Source organism: Clupea harengus, chromosome 17, assembly GCF_900700415.2.
Source record: "Clupea harengus chromosome 17, Ch_v2.0.2, whole genome shotgun sequence".
Taxonomy (NCBI): domain Eukaryota; kingdom Metazoa; phylum Chordata; class Actinopteri; order Clupeiformes; family Clupeidae; genus Clupea; species Clupea harengus.
In genome coordinates this window covers 14,425,958-14,447,357 of record NC_045168.1, presented here as the reverse complement: position 1 = coordinate 14,447,357, position 21,400 = coordinate 14,425,958, and the positions used below count along the sequence as shown (strand labels likewise).

General features: G+C 44.5%; 2 protein-coding genes across 3 annotated transcripts in view; both read left to right on the top strand.

Annotated features, from left to right (window-relative positions):
- The window catches only part of rsu1 (Ras suppressor protein 1), a 40,583-nt gene extending 32,420 nt beyond the window's left edge, over positions 1-8,163 (top strand). For both annotated transcript variants that reach the window (XM_031583639.2, XM_012839660.3), the window contains exon 9: positions 8,035-8,163. In XM_031583639.2, coding sequence (XP_031439499.1) covers positions 8,035-8,137 — 103 coding nt within the window. In that variant the 3' untranslated portion in view covers positions 8,138-8,163. The remainder of the gene's footprint in view (positions 1-8,034) is intronic.
- Positions 8,164-12,444: 4,281 nt separating this feature from the next.
- On the top strand, positions 12,445-16,975 carry c1ql3a (complement component 1, q subcomponent-like 3a). Its single transcript, XM_012839663.3, has 2 exons — positions 12,445-13,742; positions 16,706-16,975. The coding sequence occupies exons 1-2, from the start codon at positions 13,161-13,163 to the stop codon at positions 16,883-16,885; spliced, it is 762 nt and encodes a 253-aa protein (XP_012695117.1). The 5' UTR covers positions 12,445-13,160; the 3' UTR covers positions 16,886-16,975.
- Positions 16,976-21,400: the final 4,425 nt, after the last annotated feature.

The window sequence follows — 21,400 nt, the reverse complement described above, 5'->3', positions numbered from 1 at the left end:
TTCGAATGTCTGCACAATAGCACTGAATCAATTCCATTGTTTGCTTGAACACTGAGTACGACCTCGCAACTTAATAGGCAAGTAGTAGAGCCAGCGGGATATGGGCCATTGATCCAGAGACCGCAGGTCTTAACATGCATGTCTTTTTGTGTGTTGTGTTTGACATTATGGTTCTGGGTTCAACACCTTGTGTTTGCAGGTAAAGTGGAAACTATAGCAAGAGAAGAAGAGCTAGATAGACAATCAGAGAGAGAGAGAGAAGAGAGAAGAGAGAGAGAAGAGAGAGAAGAGAGAGAGAAGAGAGAGAAGAGAGAGAGAGAGAGAGAGACTTCATCACTTCTCATTAGTCCAAGCAAAGGGACAAACCCTGGCAGCTCGCCCCCTCTCTGCAGCGCTGGCTTCCTATAGGTTATCAATCAGGCGCCTCATTAGGGGGGCTAGTGTTTGGCGGAGGGCGAGTCAACAACCAGCGGCCCCCGTGTGGGGCAGAACCAGAAACCAACCCCCCCGCCCCTGTCCACGAGTGCTTCACCACTGTGTTAAATGTCGCCACGAGGTTCTCCCTTTGAGGATATATGTGTTCTGCGGGTTCAGAGACCTCGGACATAACCGTCACTGCAGTCACTTCTCAATGCTGTCACAATACAGCTCTGAACCTCAGAATGAGGCGTGAAACACACCCCACAAATAGCAGTGTGAGATCAGCATGGTAGCTCGCTAGGCTAATGGCAGTATAGCAGTCTGTGAGATCAGCATGGTAGCTCGCTAAGCTAATGGCAGTATAGCAGTATGTGAGATCAGCATGGTAGCTCGCTAAGCTAATAGCAGTCTGTGAGATCAGCATGGTCGCTCGCTAAGCTAATAGCAGTCTGTGAGATCAGCATGGTCGCTCGCTAAGCTAATAGCAGTCTGTGAGATCAGCATGGTAGCTCGCTAAGCTAATGGCAGTAGCTAACTGAGACACTGTTCTCACAGTGATCTCCCAAGTTAGCAACACTATGCTGTTGAAGTGACATTAGCCACTATGGTGAACTCTTCCTGCCCCAGTAGTTCAGCTATACTGTTTCCCTCTCTGCTTGTGAAGATGTGTTTGTGGAGGGGGGGTCTTTTGTGGAAGTCCACTAGCTTGAGAGTGGGATGCTCAATCATCACCTAAGGTCAGTACTGACGATGAGAGGGACCGCTGAAGGAGCGGAGCTGCATCTGGCAGGCTGTGGTCGTGCCCCATTTATCAGAGCTCTTAATTATCGTCATCGAATCTCTTCGAGCAGTGCCATGGATTTTCCCTGGCCTTGTCTAAACCAGTTGTGCTGGATGCTGGGTTTTTATTTTGTCTGTCAACATGTGGGAACAGCTTTGTCAGTACTGTTAGTCTTAGCACAGCACTAATCTTTATATAGGCTTTATGTGCTTCTGTCTACTCAATAAAGGCCGGTGTTGTGATTCTCTGATATTCAAGCACTCTTATGTTCAAATTAAATCTGGATTACTGTTGAGTATGCAGTTGAGTATGTGGCGAGGTAAAAAGAAATGGAGGCAGTGTCTCAGACGTTTCTTAGACAATTGCAAAGGTTTAATGTCCAGTTGCCGCAGGCAAACACGCCAGAATGGAGAAAATAAAAAAAGACAACAAAAACTCCAAACAATATTTCTCACTAAATAAATGTCCCTAACCAATTCAGCGCTAAACTGCAAAAGTAACTCTCCAAAATCGTGAGTAAACTTCACACCTAGTCGCACTCCAAACCAAACAAACTATTTGTTTGAGCACCGGAATGCATTACCGTCGCGGTAACGGGCAGCCGCACCGTTACACACATGTTTATACCAGGTGTGAACAGGGCCGCAGAGACAGAGACACAAGCACTCACACACACTCTCATGGGCATGCACACACACACACTCACACACAAGCACTCACACACACTCTCATGGGCCTTTAATAGCTTTTATTGTGCTCAAAGATCATGTCCCGAATATATTTGAAACATTAAAAGCTTCTCATTTACGTTTAGATTTAGATTTACATGGTGTATTTACAACCTTTGCGCTATGATGGGCGTAACTACAAAGGACCTCCCCGTGCCTGATTAATTTAAAGGTAACAGGGTATGTTTGTCATCAACTCAGAGATGCTCAAGGTTTGCGTCTGCTGCAGCCTGGCATCTGGGGCACACTGAGGGCTTGTGGAAACCTTAGGGTGTGTGTGTGTGTGTGTGTGTGTGTGTGTGTGTGTGTGTGTGTGTGTGTGTGTGTGTGTGTGTGTGTGTGTTCATTCATTCCAGTCCTGGGTATTGATTTTGTTTTTTCTTTTCTCTTAGTTCCTAAATTTGATCTCTGCCGTAAGCCCCACAGAGCACTTTCTTTTTTTACTGAAAATCTCCTCATCATATCTTGCAAACATTTAATTTTTTTAAATGAGCTAATCAATGAGGTCACTGTAGGTAATCAGCATAAGTGCTAAATGGGAGAATAATGGTTAGCATACAGAAATGAAAGCGTCACGGGAACAGTTACTAGCATTGGCTGTATGTAACATCAGTAATTGCTTTGTTTGAGGGCTGGCAGGATTCCATCTAACCCAAAGCCCCTGACTCTAATCAGCTAGTCCTGTATACATACAGTATGTACAGTGTACGTACGTGCACCTACATTTTCTCATAATTCATGGTGGTAATTATCATATGTACAGTATACTAGCTGCGTTGCTCCTGGGGATGAGGAAATGCTTAAAAAGGTTGTCTATGCTGTGGTGGCCCTGCGATGGACAGTGGAAGCTCATTAAGGAAGAAGTCACTGGGTGGGCTAATCGGAGGAAGTTTCCGGAACGATTGTGGAAGATGAGGGGAGCAAAGGCCGAGCCGATTCCTGATCAATGATCCTCCATTCTCTGTCACATTTATCTTAAGAGTGGCCTACACACACACACACACACACACACACACACACACACACACACACACACACACAGACACAGACACACACAGACACACACAGACACACACAGTCATTAAACTTCAACAAATCTCACAACCAGATACTGCAGAGAAATAGATACTGCATGTCTTATGTGCATATATGTGTATTTATGTGGGTGTATGCATTCCCAGTTGGGACCAGTTTGCTATCTTGTCAATATTGCACGAATGGATTACTCAGCGTTCTGTACTTTCTGAATGAATGAGGTGTCTGCATGTGTGGGCACAGAGCCGCTCGTAGGCGCCGCTGTCTGTAACAGAGATTAATTAACACGGGAACAATTAGTGGAATTGCGGGAGGAGGCTGGGAGCTGGGAGGCCACCCCAGGAATCTGATTTCATTAACGGGCCTGCCCCAGTCACTGGCCACTTTAATTGGCCCTAAGTGCTCATCGAGGCGTTAGTCAGGCAAATGGGAAATCTTTGAGGTTGTGGCGGGCCGAAAGACTGGTGGCGTAACGAAGCTACTGTGGCCGCATCAAACCTATGCAAACACTCTGACACACACACACACACAGCACACACTTCTCTCATGCTGTTGCATTCATACACACACTCTGTTTCTGTCTGCCTTGTTTTTAAGTGCTTGGTTGAGAATTTTCTGAAGGAGAGGGATCACTTAGCACTTCCAAGTTAAAGTCAAAGACTCTTTTGCTCCCCCGACTGAAGGGGTCCACTGTGATGTAAGTGTGAGAGCTAATAGTGCTTGGGGAGGGGGGCTGTGGCTACTGTCTGATGAGCAGCTCTCTCTCTCTCTCTCGGCCAATCTGGCCATGGCGTTCCAGCCCTGGCGATTATCTTGACTAGCCCGGCTCTCTTCCAGCGTTGACAGCAGTCACACACACCCACACACACACACACACACACACACACACAACCACACACACACACACACCCTGGCGATTATCTTGACTAGCCCGGCTCTCGGCATGTACTTCCAGCGCCTGCTTCAGTATTCCCAGCATGTTCCTCAGCCCCGTCAGTCCGCCGGGACTCTGTCTGAGAGAAAACGCTTCAGTGATTTCCTCACCCCCCCATCCTCTACACCATTCCCTTACACACACACACACACACACACACACACACACGTATCAGCCTGATGTAAAACAGGGCCAATTTACTCCCGACTGGGGCGCACAAATCTACGTGCATCTGTCAGCACTGATCCCTCCCGGCGCATTTAGCCAGACCAGCCCCTGAGGCAGAGGAGCACCTCCAGGGCAGACCAGCGTCACTCCTGTCACGGCCACAAATAAACCCTCACAAACACTTACAAATAAACATGCCCCACGCTGGCACCACCACCCCCTCCAAAACAACACAACAAAACACAAGCAAGCGCACCGGTCAGCCCTGTCACGGACCCAGATTAACCCTTCCACACGCCTAAATAAACATGCTGGGGCATTAACACCGTAATACAGCAGGGTCAGCCCTGTCACAGACAAAGAATGTTTACGAAGATAAACCCCCATACTTCAATCTTCCTCTCAAGTTACACTTAAACTAAATACCCACTGCTCGATATGTCATCTTCACAAAATCCATTTACTTCCACATAAAAGACATTATTGTTAAAAGTGAACAAACAAGCAGTGTTACACTAGCATACCTAAAATTCCTCACAACAGTAACCCAGTAACAGTGTCCTACTCACAAATGTAAAATTGAATATAAAATTGGTGAAAGCATAACAGTGATTTTCTACATTCTTAACTCAGGAGATCTCATCCAGTTTCCCTCCGCTAGACTCTCACAATGATGTTCATGTGCATCTCTATAAGAAACCTTAGAGAAGTACACTTCATCCAAACCCACTCCACTCTTTATCTGCCATGAAAAAGCAGACCTTCGGCGCTCAGAATACACACACACACACACACACACTCTTATGTACATCATTTAGTATTGGTTCTCTGTATCCTTCAGGTTAGAAGTACCATGACCAAATGTTTTAAATAAGAGCAAAGATTACCATGGCAACGGCTCTTGGATTTGGTGTTTGCACAAAAGTACACGCACACACACACACACACACAAACACACACACACACACACACACTCTCACCCCAGTGTTCCTCCATCATCAAATTCCATCTATCGAGGAGAGTCGTGGTGGTGCCTGAGCATCATCAATCCATTTAGAGAGGTGATCTATCTCTCCCTGATTGATCTCTGTTTCTGAGATGGACCATTTTCTTTTGCGGTGATGAAGTTGTGCAAACAAACTTGGTTTGTTGTGACACGCGTGACTTTACATATCGAACAACATGAATTATTCTGTCTGCTCCAACTGGACCCTGACACAGCGGGCCCACTCTGCCAGATGGATTTGGGCATCTCAGGGGCCCCTCCCTCCCTTCTGTTTCATCGCTCTCTCTTTCTCGCCCTCATTCTCTCCGTTTCTGTCTCGCACCGTGCGAAAGGAAAGATGACATGTGCACTAAGCCTCTGCATCAGCATCTTCCGTAAAACGGAACTTGATTTGAGCAACACTGAATTAAACATTTTGCCACGCCTGGAAATCAAGAATCTGTTTAAATTCTATTAAAAAATAAAAAACATACATATTTTTTTTTTTATTATAATTCTGCATAGTGTGTGTGTGTGTGTGTGTGTGTGTGTGTGTGTGTGTGTGTGTGTGTGTGTGTGTGTGTGTGTGTGTGTGTGTGTGTGTGTGTGTGTGTGTGTGTGTGTGTGTGAGAGAGTTGGCAGGCGAGATGGAGAGCTGTCTGTCAAACGGGTGGCGTTCTCAGTCTTGAGAGGTCCCTGTGGGGTAGTGCCTGCTGTAGTGCCTGCCCCTTGGGGGTGGTCCTCTCTCCGTGCCTCGCTGCCTTGCTGTGTGAGGGGGACTAGGCAGGCAGGCAGGCAGGGGGGAGGCCACGGATCCAGCGGCCCCAGGGGAGAGCTCTGAAGCTGGGTCATGACAAGTAGGCAAGCAGCCCTGGAGATAAAGAGCAGCCTGGATCTCCAGCATACTTCAGCAGACATTTAACACTGCTTCTCCATCGCCACTGATGAGAGATGCCCATGCGCAAGGGGGTGTGTGTGTGATTTCCTTTCAGCATGCACTTGTCATAGCCAACACACATACACACAGACAGTTTTTGAGTGGAGTATATTTTAGTGATGAAGATTCAAACAGTTAGAAGGTTGTATAGTCAAACAGTTTCTCTCTTACCTCTATAGACCTTTCTGAATTGTAAAGTTGAAAAAGTCTCGATTGTGAGTTTTGTTTCATGGCTTTGTGAGTTTAAAATCATCGAAGGGCAACTTCAGCCCTCACTTGCTCTGCAGTAGAGGCTTGAGTAGTACCTAAGCATCTCGCTTGGTGTGTAAAAGAGAGATTGTGTGTTTGTGTGTGTGTGTGTGTGTGTGTGTGTGTGTGTGTGTGTGTGTGTGTGTGTGTGTGTGTGTGTGTGTGTGTGTGTGTGTGTGTGTGTGTATTTATGGATCTCTCTCCCCAGTCTCCACGCACACATACTCCCCTGCCTCCATGCTGTGGTAAATATTTGATATGAACTCCAGACACACACAGGAGATGCTACTTGACCTTTCCCTGCGTTGCAATTAGATTTATTTGCGCCCCTTTTTAATGGCAGTTTCTAATTACGTGAAAGGACCATCCCAGACCGGCACTGCGCCCGCTCCAGACCGCTCTAATTATCAGTCACTTTGTCAACATTCAATCAGTGGCACTTATCCCCAGGGCCAGGGCTGGAGAGGAGCGGAGAGGAGAGGAGAGGAGCGGAGCATCAATCAGTGCTTTCTACAACCAGCACGTGGACTCTGCCACCAGGCTCCTCACTGTATCGTAGCCCTGCTCGCCGGCTCTCCCTTTAACCTGAGGGTTATACGTGCATGCTCATTACTCAATTCTTTCTTCTCATTCTTTATTTCTCTGTTTTCGAACCGTGTTTGCTCAGGCTCTTGTCTGCTGACCCTCTCAGACGCATGTCTCTTCTCTCTCTCCCTCTCCCTCCCTCCCTTCTTTTCTTTCTCTCTCTCTCTCTTTCTCTTGCTCACTCACTTCTCCTCTTTGTCACTTTACAGAACCCATGAGTGGCTCTCACACACAGAGCGAGAGAGAGGAGCAGTGGACTGGAAACGACTCGTACCCTCCTTCACCCATTTCCGTCTCTGTCCTCTTGTTTGCCTGTCTCCTCTCCTTCGCTCTCTCTTTCTCCTCCTTCCCTTTGCTATCTCTTTTGACCTTCCCTCTCTCTCTCTCTCTCTCTCTCTCTCTCTCTCTCTCTCTCTCTCTCTCTCTCTCTATCTGTCTCTCCACTCTCTTCTGTCTCTCTCTATCTCTCTGTCTCTCTCTCCTCTTCTTAGCCTCTCTGGGCCTATAGGGTGGGGCCTTCTATCAGTATAATGGCAGCTCTGTGCTGGGAGCCTTTCTCTGCTTGAGGAGAGCACACAGCTGGCTCTGTTAAGCACTGAATTGAGCAGGCAGGCTGTAGGGTGAATCTGCCTGCACGGCATCGTAAATGAGATTGTGTTTCATTTCCACGCCTCAAACAGCACTTCCATGCACCGTGATGGAGTGGCCCTTGGGTTCTTTATCTCCAATTGTTGATTGATATTAATGCACAAAATCTGTTTGAATTTGTGTTACAGATGATCATATTATTGTATTTACACTGTGCTCAAAAAACGGATTTATTTCTGTAAAAAGTGCAATCTAAATTATAGAAAAAAATCCCATCTAGACACAAGAGCTTGGTCAGATGTTAATATTTTCTACATTACTGTATATCACAGAATATTGACTGTTATTGCCTTAACTTAAAAAACATGATCTGAACACGCGATCACGTATCAAATCTCCTAAAGTTTGTCATGTCTATCCAGATGATTGTGGATGTTTGTCATGTCTATCCAGATGATTGTGGATGTTTGTCATGTCTATCCAGATGATTGTGGATGTTTGTCATGTCTATCCAGATGATTGGGGATGTTTGTCGTGTCTATCCAGATGATCTCCCACAGCTGCAGCTTCTGTCTGGCCTGTAAAACGACGTGGCCCCTAAATGAAGTGTGCTTCTCTCCACAGTCTGTACGGGCGACACATGCAGGCCAACCCTGAGCCCCCGAAGAAGAACAACGACAAATCCAAGAAAATCAGCCGCAAGCCGCTGGCCGCCAAGAACAAGTGAGGGGGAGAGAAGAGAAGAAGAAGAAGCGAAGAACGCTGGGGCCTGTCCAAGCTGGACCTCACTGCATGTGCCTTTCTATTTATTTATCCTATCATCACAGAGAAAAAGACATTTTATACTGCTTGTATTAATCATGTTACACTTTGTGTGTTTTTTTTTTACTGCTGCCCACTGTGTCACTCAAAGCTTCGAGCAGTCCTTTATTTTTCAAATGTCTGTATATTTCTAAATGGACCTACTTAACCAACCCCTATTGTAACAAGTGGCCTTCACCTAAATACAATGCAATTGCATGTGAATTTAGTTTCTGTGGTCTACCACAAACAGTGTCTCTATCTGTAAATGCTTGTAGATGAATCCAAAGCAATTTGTCCAGAGATTAACCTCCACACAACACGAAACACATCCAACAGTTCCTTATGTCACGACACCTTAGAATTTGAACAAACTTTCATTTTCTGTTGTTTTGCTCTTGACTTGAGGAGCTACTAATTATTTTGTATCCATTGCATATGCCACACAAAAGCCTCAGGCCCAGGTCCCTCTGGAGAGGTATTAGCCGATTCCCCCACCCTGGCTTGATCTGAGCCCTCCACAAAACAACGCCGGGTGGGCAAGACAGACCCATCTTCTCACTAGAGCGATCTGCAGCACTGCCGTCGCCACGCCTGGGCTTTGCTCAGCACGGCTGTTGCATAAGCGGAAGGGGATTTTGGTCAGGGTTTAGGGGGTCTTAACTCCGTCTGCAAAGAGGTTTTTTCGTGCGGTCTCCCGAGGGTGGGGTTGGGTGGTGGTATGGTGGGGGGGGGGCTCCTGTCTGTTCCCCTGCTTGCCGTTGTCAGCCATTACAGAGATAGGAATGGTTTCGCTCGGTGGACGCCGGTGTTTTAAAAATTGCTTGTTTTCTGCACAGCCCCAGCTCCGCCGTCTCGTTTTCCGATGGCCGACATGTTGCTGTAACAATGGACCGGGCATGTCCATTGTCCACGTCCAACAGAGGCGCTTGCCTTTTTTTTGGGACCGGGGCAGAGTCACTGTATTGTTGTTGGGCCACTACTTTCTAAATGTGTGTTGAGACAATAGTAAGACCTTGTGTTGATTTTAGTCTGGTCCTGAAAGTGTTACACTTATTTTACACTTACTTTTTTTATCTTCTGAAAAGGGTCCTGAAACATTTCATCAGTAAACTGATGACAGAATGTAATCATTCGAACTCTATGTACCATTGAACTGTGCACCATGGATGTATTGATACATGTCTACTTTTTAGCTGGCCTCTTTCAAGTAAAGCAATCATTTTTGTGCAAGTCAACTTTTGTCTGTACTGTGTCTCATTTATTGTTCTCTTTTACAAATATGTGGATAGATATGTCCATAATGCTATTTTACTCAATAGAGTAAATGGAATTCAAATTGGCCACAGCAGAATTGTGCACGTGCTATATAAGTGTGTTTTTTTTATCTTTAAGGAGTGTTTGAAAGAGAGTGCAGGATACCATATCAGTCTGGCACATGGCATGACCTATCTCAGTGGGGTAAGAGAATGGTGAGCGTCTAAGACTCTGAAGAAAGGAAGACGTTGTGGGGTCTAAGGAGCATTACGTGTACTCTCAGACTTGTGGCGAGTGACTCAGCACAACGCCATATTTCTGCTGACGTAGTTATGCAGATCAAACTTTTTTTGGCTCCTTTTATGCTATCATCCAGGTTCTATTTCTTGAAAAATACAGAAATACTACTGGGACAACTATACCTATAAAACCTAATGCCAGGGGCACAAAGAAAATATATGAATTGGTAGAACCCCTACAGATACCTCTATGGCTCTCGTCTCATAGCACATAAACCTCAAAGAAAATCTAAGAATTATAAATTCAGATCATTTGTTTTTCCACCTCAGATATATCACCTTAGAAGTCCCGAGATCAGTTGTTTTTCCTCAGAACATAACATTGACACCTGTCAACAGGAGTTTTGCAATATCTACTACCTTTTAAAGTCCCCTCTTGGAACATTATAATGTGGGATCCCTAAGCCTTCTGAAATCTTTGGATATCAGCTTTATAGCCCAGAACTCTCAGAGAAACAAAGCGCTCTTCTGTTCCTTGGGACCAAGTGGGAAACATCTCTTCTAGGTTGGTAGAGGTGCACAAAATGGAGGATGGATGAAATAAACAGGAGAGGAGAAGGAGAGGAGAAGCTGACAGAAATCGTATGAGAGGATGAAAGGTAAAGAAGAAAAACACAAATGCAGAAAGAAGACAGGAGAACAGGTGGGAGGTGAGCACAGAAGGAGAGGCTCGTGAGGTGAAACGTGGATGAGGGATCTTACAACTCCTAAAGTGATCCCACCATAGGCAGCCATGCCATAGCCCTCTCAAGCTATGACGGGAGATTAGATGTGTGAAGGCTGACCTTTGGGCACTGTGTCTCCACTGAAGTGTGTATCTGTGTGTGTTAGTGTGTGTGCGTGCGTGCGTGTGTGTCTGTGTGTGTGTGTGTATCTCTGTGTGTGTGTGTGTGTTCACAGGGATGGAAAAGTGTGGTGTGTCTGTTAGGTGTCATGACACACCTCTGTCCCTCATGGCTGTCTGAATTTTTATTAATCTGTCTAATATGTGGTGAGGGGCCCTGTCTGTCCTCCACATTCACACCCTCTCCCCACACACACACACACACACACACACACACACACACAGCAGGCACATCTGTCCACCATTCAAGGCCCAGTTTGGAAGCGCAGAGGATGAAGCAGGGGGTGCCTCACACATCTCTTTGTGTTCTCTCTCTCCTTCACTCTGCCTCTGTCTCCTGCTCCCTGCCTCCCTCTTTTCTTCAGTGCACTTGAGCTTTCTGACAGTTGACTGTTACTTGTTCACACATCATCTTCTCCTAGGGCACGGACATGCACACACACACACACACACACACACTCACACACCCTTGGACCCCAGGAAATGTAAACGGAGGATCAAGTTTCAAAGTTAAACAGATAAACAGGCCAGTCACTACTAACAGAAATTCAATCTCTCTTTGGAGCAACACAATCTACCTTCTTCCAAGGCTTCTCACTGATGTCAGTCCTAATTCTTAAGTATTTAAATGGCCCCTTATGGAAGATCACTGACAACAATCACTAACTGACCTTTTCAGGAAATCATTGTTTCACCACCAGTCAAAACTAGTGTGATAATGCACTCTGTATTTTCTTTCTTTTCTTTGTCAGTCTGATTACTTTTTTGTCTTTTGTTTTGCTTTCTCGTCCCCTTCTTCCCTAAGCAGATGCTTTTTTCTGTTTCTTTCTCTTTTGATTGCATCTTTTCGCTATGCAACACGCTGTCTCAAGGACACAATGGCTCCCTTGCTAACCAAATCCATTGATTTTTAGCGCTTGATTTATGGGGCCGAGGGACACTTGGGGCAGTTGTGATCGGCTGGGGAGCATGCTCCATGCCACCTAATGGGCAGCGAGAGTAGGTGGGCGTCCAGGGCAGAGAAGGGGGGCTATGTCTACATATGATAACATGACCCACCCATGGAAAGGTTCTGTAAATGGTACGTATTCGTCTCATGCTTGAACAAAAATGATAACAGTTAATTTGGTGTCGAAATTAGTTTTCAAAGACAAAGGAAGCCATACCGTTTTTTTGTACTGACTAGGATAAGCACTCGCTTATCAGAGCTCGTGTTAATCTAATATCACGTAGGTCAATCGAAGTAACTCCGAAAATGCCCTGCCACCGACACCCAACTTTGACATCAACGACTTCTTCAGATCTGTGAAGTAAAACCACAGCACGAGTCAGTGGGCACGAAATGATTTGTGCTTGCGTGTGCTGGCGGATCAATACATCTTTGGAAAGTTTGATATTGGCAGAAATGTCATTTTAATGATCCCTCTGTTACCTTCAGAGCTCATTTTCAGGGACTTGTACAATTCTGTCGAGAAACATTTCCGATATTTTCTAAGCGCGCTGACCTAGAACACCGGTTTGATAAATGTGTCATCAATAACCAGTCCATGACTTTCTTTTTGCACTTTTCACGAAAAAAAAGATGACTGATGTAACCTTTCGAGTTGAATTATCGGTCCCTTTAGTCTTTGTGATATGAGTCGGTTCTTTTCACAACTCTCTTCATAACCACATGGCTATAATCACGACCCTAATATTACTTTCACATTCATGGTAGTCACAAAGGGGCTAAAGATTAGATTGCTCATGATGCGTCTTTTCGTTAAGGCGCACCTCTCCCCTTGCGACTGATTCCACAGCTGTCAGGCAGGGAAATGTGTCAAGATAGCGGCAAGGGTGGCAGTGGGCAGGCAGCATTTCCATCTCTTAAAAGACTGCGCGCCTCGGTCTCTCTCTCTCTCCCTCTCCCTTCTGCTCAGACGCTGCGCTCACAACTCTAAACTCGCAGACACTCCGTTCTCAAGATCTCGATGACATCTACCTCCGTCTGAAAGCAAACTAACGCCCCTCTCTTGTGCTATTCCCCTGCTAGCTGAATCTGTCTTGGTACACAGACGTACACTTTAAAAGGGCTAAGGGGGATTCGGTCTGACTCCAGAGAAGTCGGTGTGGCTTTGAGGATAGCGCGCTTTTTCCGGTGCTCAAGTTTGTGCTTTTGTCATCGTCCTTACAAAGCGCATCCACACGTGGTTGTAGGGCTTTGGAGCCCAGACACGGAGAGATGCTGAGGACAGTGTTTTTCCTTAAATCACTGACGACTGGATCGCGACAAGTCTGAAGAGGGCTGAAGTTTTAGTATTGGTGAGACTTGAATAAGCAAACATCAGCACAAAAGTGGAGAGGAAGAACAAAAAAACAACTGGGGCTTGGCCCAAAAAGGGTCAATTAGCATTAACACCAAAGCAAAACAGGTGCTGATTTTTTTTCTCTAGAAGGGTCCCTCATCAACCAGCAAAATTTCGCCCAAAAGTAGACAAGAGGATCGCCCTGCGCTGACCAGGTTAGTCGGCAGGAAGCGACTGATCGCTGCAGGGGTGCTTGGAGTCGTCATGGTCTTGGTGTTGGTGATCCTGATCCCAGTCTTGGTCAACTCAGCTGGAACTTCGGCGCACTATGAGATGCTCGGCAGCTGCAGGATGGTGTGCGATCCATACGGCACCAAGTCACCGACAAGCACGGCATCTTCGGACACCGTACGAGACAACAACCTCATGCAGACTTTTATACAAGGTCCGAAAGGGGAATCGGGGCGGCCGGGAAAGATGGGACCCAGGGGTCCACCTGGTGAACCAGGACCACCTGGTCCGCCAGGTCCACACGGTGAAAAAGGGGACCCGGGGCGCCCAGGAATAGCTGGGCTACCAGGACCAAATGTCGCCGCGGGGGCGATCAGCGCAGCGACGTACAGCACCGTTCCAAAAATCGCCTTTTACGCAGGCCTTAAAAAGCAACACGAGGGCTATGAGGTGTTAAAATTCGACGACGTGGTCACAAACCTGGGCAACCATTACGATCCAACAACTGGGAAATTCACCTGTTCTATTCCGGGAATATACTTCTTCACCTATCACGTACTGATGCGCGGCGGGGATGGTACCAGCATGTGGGCTGATCTATGTAAGAACACACAGGTAAGTTATCTTGCAAAGCCGTACAACTTCAAGAAGTCAGGAAATATCTGTTATCTGTTGTTCTACAGCGCACCTTCAACCATAAACTGTTCTTTATGGAAGTATATAGTTTGATTAATCATTTGTTTACTGATGTTAAGCAGAGATGTTCCCAAGTGTGCATAAATGCATCACCACGTTTTGTTAGAAACGGAGCTCATAATAAAGTATGTATATGTCATGCATACATGTAAAGGTGTTCGGGTCAGAAATTGTTGGTTTAACAGTAATTATGTCATTTTTTTCATCTGAGGCGAATGGAACACACTGTTCAGCATACGTCGTCCCCTCAGGACCGGCTAAAGGACTGAGGCGGCATTTGAGATTTTCAAGGAGCCCAACATTTTCTACTGTTAGACTGATCTGAGCTACATGGATGCGGACACGGACGGACATAGTAGTAGTAGAAAGTAGAACTTTTGATTTGTAATTTACAAAGAGATCGTACGAGACTGAATGCCAATATAACCTACATCCTACATCCTCTGTCAAATACTACTCAATTTACAGAACAAACGCAAATATAATGTATAGGCCAATAATATAGGCTATACCTAAGTTGATGAAAGAATGACAATGTCCACAAATTGCCATAGTGTAGCCAAAAAAAAATTGCAACACCATCGTGATAGACACTTAATTATTCTAATTTGAAATAAAAAAAACTGTCCCGCTTAGCAACCATAGACGTGAAACTAAACAAAAATATGCTACTAAAGTTTAGTGATGAAGGGATGAATTGAACCCTTATAGCTATTACACACAAACTTTTCAATCAATTAGAGAGGAAAATGATGGTGGTGTTTACTGTGACTAGACACTACATTCTTTGCATACCATATTGCAAATCATATATCTGCCATGGCATATGTTGCAAGTTATAGTCTACAACAAAACAAGATGATTAAAGCAATGGCGCTATGAGAATCACTGATTTGTCAACATCAGCAAAGCCTGGTTTGGGCGAGCATAACTTGTCCAGTGAAGTGAATTAGCCTTACCCTGCTTAGGGGTGCTAGCATTTACCATCATATCAAACAAAGGCTTTGGCCTGGCGTTTCCGATAGACTACGCCCTCCTCATAGAAATAGAACAAATCACCATGATGTGACTGGCAATCATTTTTCTATTCATTTTACACTCAGGCCTAACCTTCGTGGTGAATTAAATGTGATTGGAAAAAAATCCGTTCAGTTCGCATGCTGACTAATGGAAGTAGCCTAGGTGGTAGGGTTTTGTCATGTGGTATCAGTCAACGAAATATACAATAAGATATTACATTATTGATTTATTTGTTTTGGTTAAAACATAAACACCCTGAGCATTATTACCGTACATTTTGACAGGCGAGTTTTTTTATTGTAAATTTTACCAGAGGGGGGCAAACATTTTATCTGAGGGGGCAGCGACCCCCCCCCCCCCCCCCCCCCCGGTTTCTAGGAGTGGGTTCAACAGAAGCGTGGCGGGATTTTTTGAGAGGTCCCTTTCCTCCAGTTAAACCTACGTGTCGGCATGTTTTTTGTGAAACAATGGAGAGGAACAATATTTGTTTAAGCTTCTATACATACGTTAAACATTTATTAGCCTACTAATCCTGAAGTGTCTTAAATGTTAAATTGAAGGTCGTTAGTAGTGAGGGTCTTATGGCGAAATGAAAGAAAAGCTTCTCTTTGGCCATTGTTACGGCAGAGGTCTATATAAATTACAACATTATAATAATGCTGATGATTTGTACAGAGGCATATCCATCTATGAGGGACTTTTTTTAGGTGCCTTTTAAGCAGCCTCTAAACCCTTTCTGCTGGCCACCGTGCCGTCGTTCACTGCACACATCTGACTGGAGGCATGTCTAATCCACATTCCCCAGGGACATCCGGCGTCACTATGGGACTGTTTCTGTGTACGATTCACGGAGCGACCCCGTCAAGCGTTCCCACTCAGCACCCTGCTCCCTGTCAGCCTTATGCCCGCTTCGCTGCATAAGGGATCCTTTCCCAGCCTGTTAATGTGAAAGGCAAAACCCGTTATTAAACTTGCTTCACTTCAGACGTATGGAAACTCAGAGCAGATATTTCACAGAATATTTTGGCTTTGTTTTGATTTTGAACATATGTACAATTAATTAAGCTAACTGAGAAAACATGATTCATCCACGGGTCGACTATAAAGTTGAGCACGAGAAGGTGATAAGAGAACTCAGATGAAATCACATGTAGCCCTATTTGGTTCAGTCGTATTTCATTTTAGAGTTTTCGATACAATACAATACATTGGCAAAGATACCAAGGTATTCTCACACAAAATATTTGAGTAGATTTCCTATCCTGGTAATCTTTACTATTATATTTTACGTCTGCCGACCGAAACTCTGGGATGCATCCTTGGAAATGCTTTCAAGTGATGATGTACTGCCCGCTACATATTGCATAAATTAATCAGCAAGGTTTTTACTCTGATTAATATTTCCCAGGCTTGATGATGTGGAATCTCCTCATCAACTCATTCTCTAGCATATTCAGTAGGCTGATGGCAAAGACCCTATCAGTTTCAAGATACCGCCGCCTGCTTTATTTTTCACATATCTAAAATAGCTCGAGGAATTAGTATAGGCCTAAAGTTACAAAGTGTAAATCAACTGAACAAACAATGAGTTGAAGTTCTGCTCTGTTTTGAAGTTTTGAGCTAAACTGAGCTAAAAAAAAAACCGACATGTCGCTGACCACGGTGCTGAAAATCTGGTATCTTTGCCCTCCCCTGGACGTAGATAGCCTACAACAGACACTCGGAGGTTCCGGTCCTTGAATTAAGGATCTTTCATGAGTCACTTGGTGTTTAAACGGTTTGTTGCAAGTTTATTTAAGAATTTAGTTTAAAAAAAGCAATGTGAATGGAGCATTTAATTAATTTCAGCTGTCCACACACAGGTGCGCGCCAGTGCCATCGCTCAAGATGCTGATCAGAACTACGACTATGCCAGCAACAGCGCCGTCCTTCACTTGGAGCCGGGGGATGAGATCTACATTAAACTGGATGGCGGCAAGGCCCACGGAGGCAACAATAACAAATACAGCACTTTCTCCGGTTTCATCATCTACGCCGATTAAGAGACATGTATCACATGCTTCAGTCCCTTGAACCTCTTTCTCTCTCTCTTTCTCTCTCTCTCTCTCTCACACACACACACACACACACACACACACACACACACACACTCTCTCTCTCTCTCTCACTCTCTCTTTCTCTCTTTCTGTCTTTCTCTCCCTCGGCCTATAACCCCACCACCACCCCTTCCACTATGAAGTGGAGTTAGTGAGCAGGGGTGGGTGGGGCGAGCGCATCCACAGGCGGACTGATAAGCTATGAGAGTGGAGGGCAGGACGGAAGCATTCTCCTGGATGGGCACATAGTCGCACTGTTTATATAGGGGAGAAAATATCTACTGGCAGAAATGGTTTGAAAGTCAAGTAGATATTGCTGGCCCTCGATCACCAAAGCAGTCAATGGTGTGTTAACAGGTCTGTCTGATCCTGTAGATGAATTGAAAAAATGATCAAGAGAGACTTTTTTTTTTACATATGAGTCTAAAATTATTATGTGCAATAATGTTGACAGTGAAGATGAACATAACCTGAATATACCCATTATTTGTCATAACAGGACATGATGCTTTTACACCTAGCAACTTTGACACCTTCTCATCATGAATCATTTTGAGGAGTTTGAGGAGAACTAACTCCTGTCTAAACCTTTAGACATAAAATATCACTAAACCTCAACAAAAGGCTACTCAGTTGTTTTCAAAAAAGGTAATTATTATCCCTATTCTCCATTTTTTTTTATTAAAACCAGACAGATGCTTTAAACCAACAGTTTTGTTTTGAAAGCTATACAGTGGAATCATTTTTTCAACACGATGGAAACACTAATGAAAAAAGCTGTTAGTATAAACAATGCTTATAATAGAGATGCCTTGAGCGTCTGTATTATGAATATGGATAACCCTAGGAAATTATGATTGACCTCTCAAAGAGACTAAAGACTAAACCACGCAAGAACAATTGTAGTCTTGATCACTTGGGAACAACTGAAGTGTAAAAAAATGGTGTCAGAGAAACCAGTGCAGTATATCCCAATGAACTTTGTCTTTGTTGCCAGGTGTTAAGGCACAGCCATCACTTTCTCTTTTTTAACTGCAGTAGATACAGTACATAGCGCAGAATGTGCAGAAAGTTCCAGTTCCCTCGGGGGGGAAAAGGCCCAGTTCTAGTTCCCCCTTTGCAACCAACATATCTACGCTAAACAATGGAGGAAAAAATGAGTTCAAGTGATCTTGAAAGCCCTATGCAGAAACTGAGTGCGTGGATATGTAAATGTGTATGTATCTTACAGAGAGTTGGAGAATTAAAGTGACTGTTGATATTACTACTTATTTTATATGTAAATAGTGTAGTGATTATTTTTCTCTCCCCTTCAGTGTACAAATGTTCAAAGAGCACAGTGCTACAGCAATGTATTAGAGTATATTACGCTATAATAAAAATGTCACACTCAAAACTCTGTCAAGGTGGAAAGTTGTTATGATGAAATAGTTCGTTTATAAGTAAAAGTTTCACGCTACAGTAAATGCATTGAATTGTGGGACATTTGCACACACATTGGCTAATCACAGCACCTCCATCAAATGCACATGATCCTTTTAGATGATTTTCCTCACGACATGATATCTAGGCCTACGTATTCATAAGGGCTACAGGGCGTGTTGGGTAGTGACTTTGCTGACAGTTTTTTTGGTCACTTGGTCTCAACTGACTATCCAGTTTTTAGAGGTGAATGGCTTTGAGATGTTTACAAATCTTCTTTTGCGATCCCAGTATTTATTATACAATTTGTAAAACAACTGTTTAGGGTGCCACAAATGAGGGTGCTAATAAGAGCACAAATTAGGGTGCCACCTCAGTCTCACCATTGGAGGAGAATGAGTCAAGAAGTACCATAAATGAATTACTGATCATTTTGTTGAGCTTTGCATTGTTTCAGTGGGCCATAGTTTCACAGAATAAATCCCCTTTTTTTAGTTTATATCACAGCTGAAGAATGTGTGTGTGTGTGTGTGTGTGTGTGTGTGTGTGTGTGTGTGTGTGTGAATGCGGAGAACAGACAGGGCCCAACACTGCATCTCAGACGTGTGTGTTGGCCACAGAGTTTGTTTTTTTCAGCCTTAGGGGCATCAGCCCATCTCTGTTTGTGTTTTTTTGTTTGTTTGCCTGTTTGTTTGTTTTCTTGAGCCGGCACCCTCTTCTGAAGCAGAATAGTGCTTGAGACTCAGATGTCATCTCAGTTGCTGATCTTTGTTTTGTTTTGTTTTCTTCTTGAGATCGTATCAGTTTTGAAGAGCCAAAAAACAAATGGTGAAGACAGCAAACACATTTCGTTTGGTAGATAAAACAGGTGTGTGAGTTGGTGAAAGACAGAATAAGAGAGAGAGGGGGAGAGAGAGAGAGAGAGGGGAAAGAGAGAGAGAGAGAGAGAGAGATGGAGGGAGAGAGAGATATGGAGAGAGAGAGAGAGAGAGAGGGAGAGAAAATTGTTACGGAGGACAAAGGAGACATGATATTCACACCTCTACATCTCTGTTAGCAGCCCAGATGGTTGGCCAGTCTGGTCTGGGATGTCTCAGAGACAAGGCTGGGACTGGGGCTCCTCTAGAACAGGATAAGTCTTCCTTTTGATTTGGGCAACAGAGCAGCATGTCATGTGTCCAATAATTGTAATCCCTTGAGGTGTCATTTCCCAGTGTAAAGAACAATCATACCATCTTTCATAAATATATATGTGTGTGTGTGTGTGTGTGTGGATAAGATGAGCAACTGAGCTAAATAGAGTGTGTTTCATGTTAAAAGTCAGTTTGCAAACATATGTGTATTTGTCTATTGATTAGTTTGTATTTAAGTGTGTATGAATTTAGTATATGTAGTTCATTGTGTGTGAGTGTGTGTGTATGCGTGTGCTAGTCTCTGTGTGTGTGTGCATGTGCGTGTGCGTCTGCAATTCTGTGTGTGTGTGTGTGTGTGTGTGCGTGTGTGTCTGCAATTCTGTGTGTGTGTGTGTGTGTGTGTGTGTGTGTGTGTGTGTGTGTGTTGCTCTAAATGACCCTGCAGAAACACAAAGCCATTCTGATCCCTCTGTCCAAGCCCAGGCCCACTAATGAGGAGCAGCCTGGTCCCCCTGTTGCTCTCCTCCTCTCCATGGGTGCTCCACTTGAGCTGAAATATCCTCCCTGTTAGACTCTTCCCCCACCTCCTGCTTTGGTTCTGTCCAGCCCATCTCCTGCTCACACACGCACACACACACACAGGTTCGCGCACACACACACACACACACACACACACACACACACACACACACACACACACACACACAGGTTCGCGCACACACACACACACATGCACACACAGCTAGGTTTGCATGCACATGTACACACATGCAGACACACACATACACACACACACAGAAATCCTCAGATACACTCACAGATGACACACTCTCTCAAATAAGCTCTATCATGTGTATCCACAGTGTTGTGCTGTTGCGCAATAAAATGGGATTTTCCCGTATTGCCATCAAAAACATTTGACCCCATTTTCTGGTGACGACTTTATTAATAATGTGCAATTACCTCCTTTAAATGTGGAAGCCAAGTGTGATATAAAATATTATATATCACAGCAGACGTTTCCTTGGAGAAGGGCTGGACTTTAGCGCTAACTATCCAGCTCTTACAATTTCACCTCAGATATACGAAAAGATTTCTTGTGATCGCTAAGAGTGGGAAAGCAGTGGTAAGACGCTTAGTTCAGGATACTCTATCATGCCATTCACAAGGCAAGCCTACAACAGTAATAAAATCAATGATAATTAAATAATAGCACATTAGAGGCTGTACTTCATCATTGATGATGGCCGTTGTTGGCATGATGTGACGCTCATAGCGGAGGTATATTCATGACGGATCGTGGGTTGTATATTTGCATTCATAATATAGTGGTCAGCAACTAGTCTTTCAAGATCTTCTCAATGATTTGGTCCACATAACGGTAAATGTTTGTTTCTGAATCATGTTTGCCATTGTTCATTTGGAGATTTCTTCAACTCGTAGTGAGTGAATCTGGATGAGGATGTTCCAGTAGATAGCCAATTCTAGTGGTTACTACTACAGACCATAATCGAAGATTTGAACTTCATGACTCATGCGTGTGATAAAAGGGAATCTCATACTGATAATGATATATTAGACAGTATTCAGACAAATCTTGGTGCTTGACCTCCACTTACAACCAGAGAAACACAACCAGTCCCAGAGCTTTTTCAAGCACACCTTGTTTTTCTTGTAACACCAACATTAGTGTAATATTAATGATAACAAAAGTTTATGTTGGTAATTGCTCCGGCACAGAACGTCATCCATCACCCAGAATCCTCTCTGAGAGGCCACCTGTTCAGACGCCCTTGTTCCACCTTTCATTAGCGGCGTCCCTCGTCCCTGAGCAGTCATTAATAAAGCGGCGGCCCCCGTTAGGGCGTCTGTCTCCGCCAGCAGGGCTCCTCACAGACGCCACCCC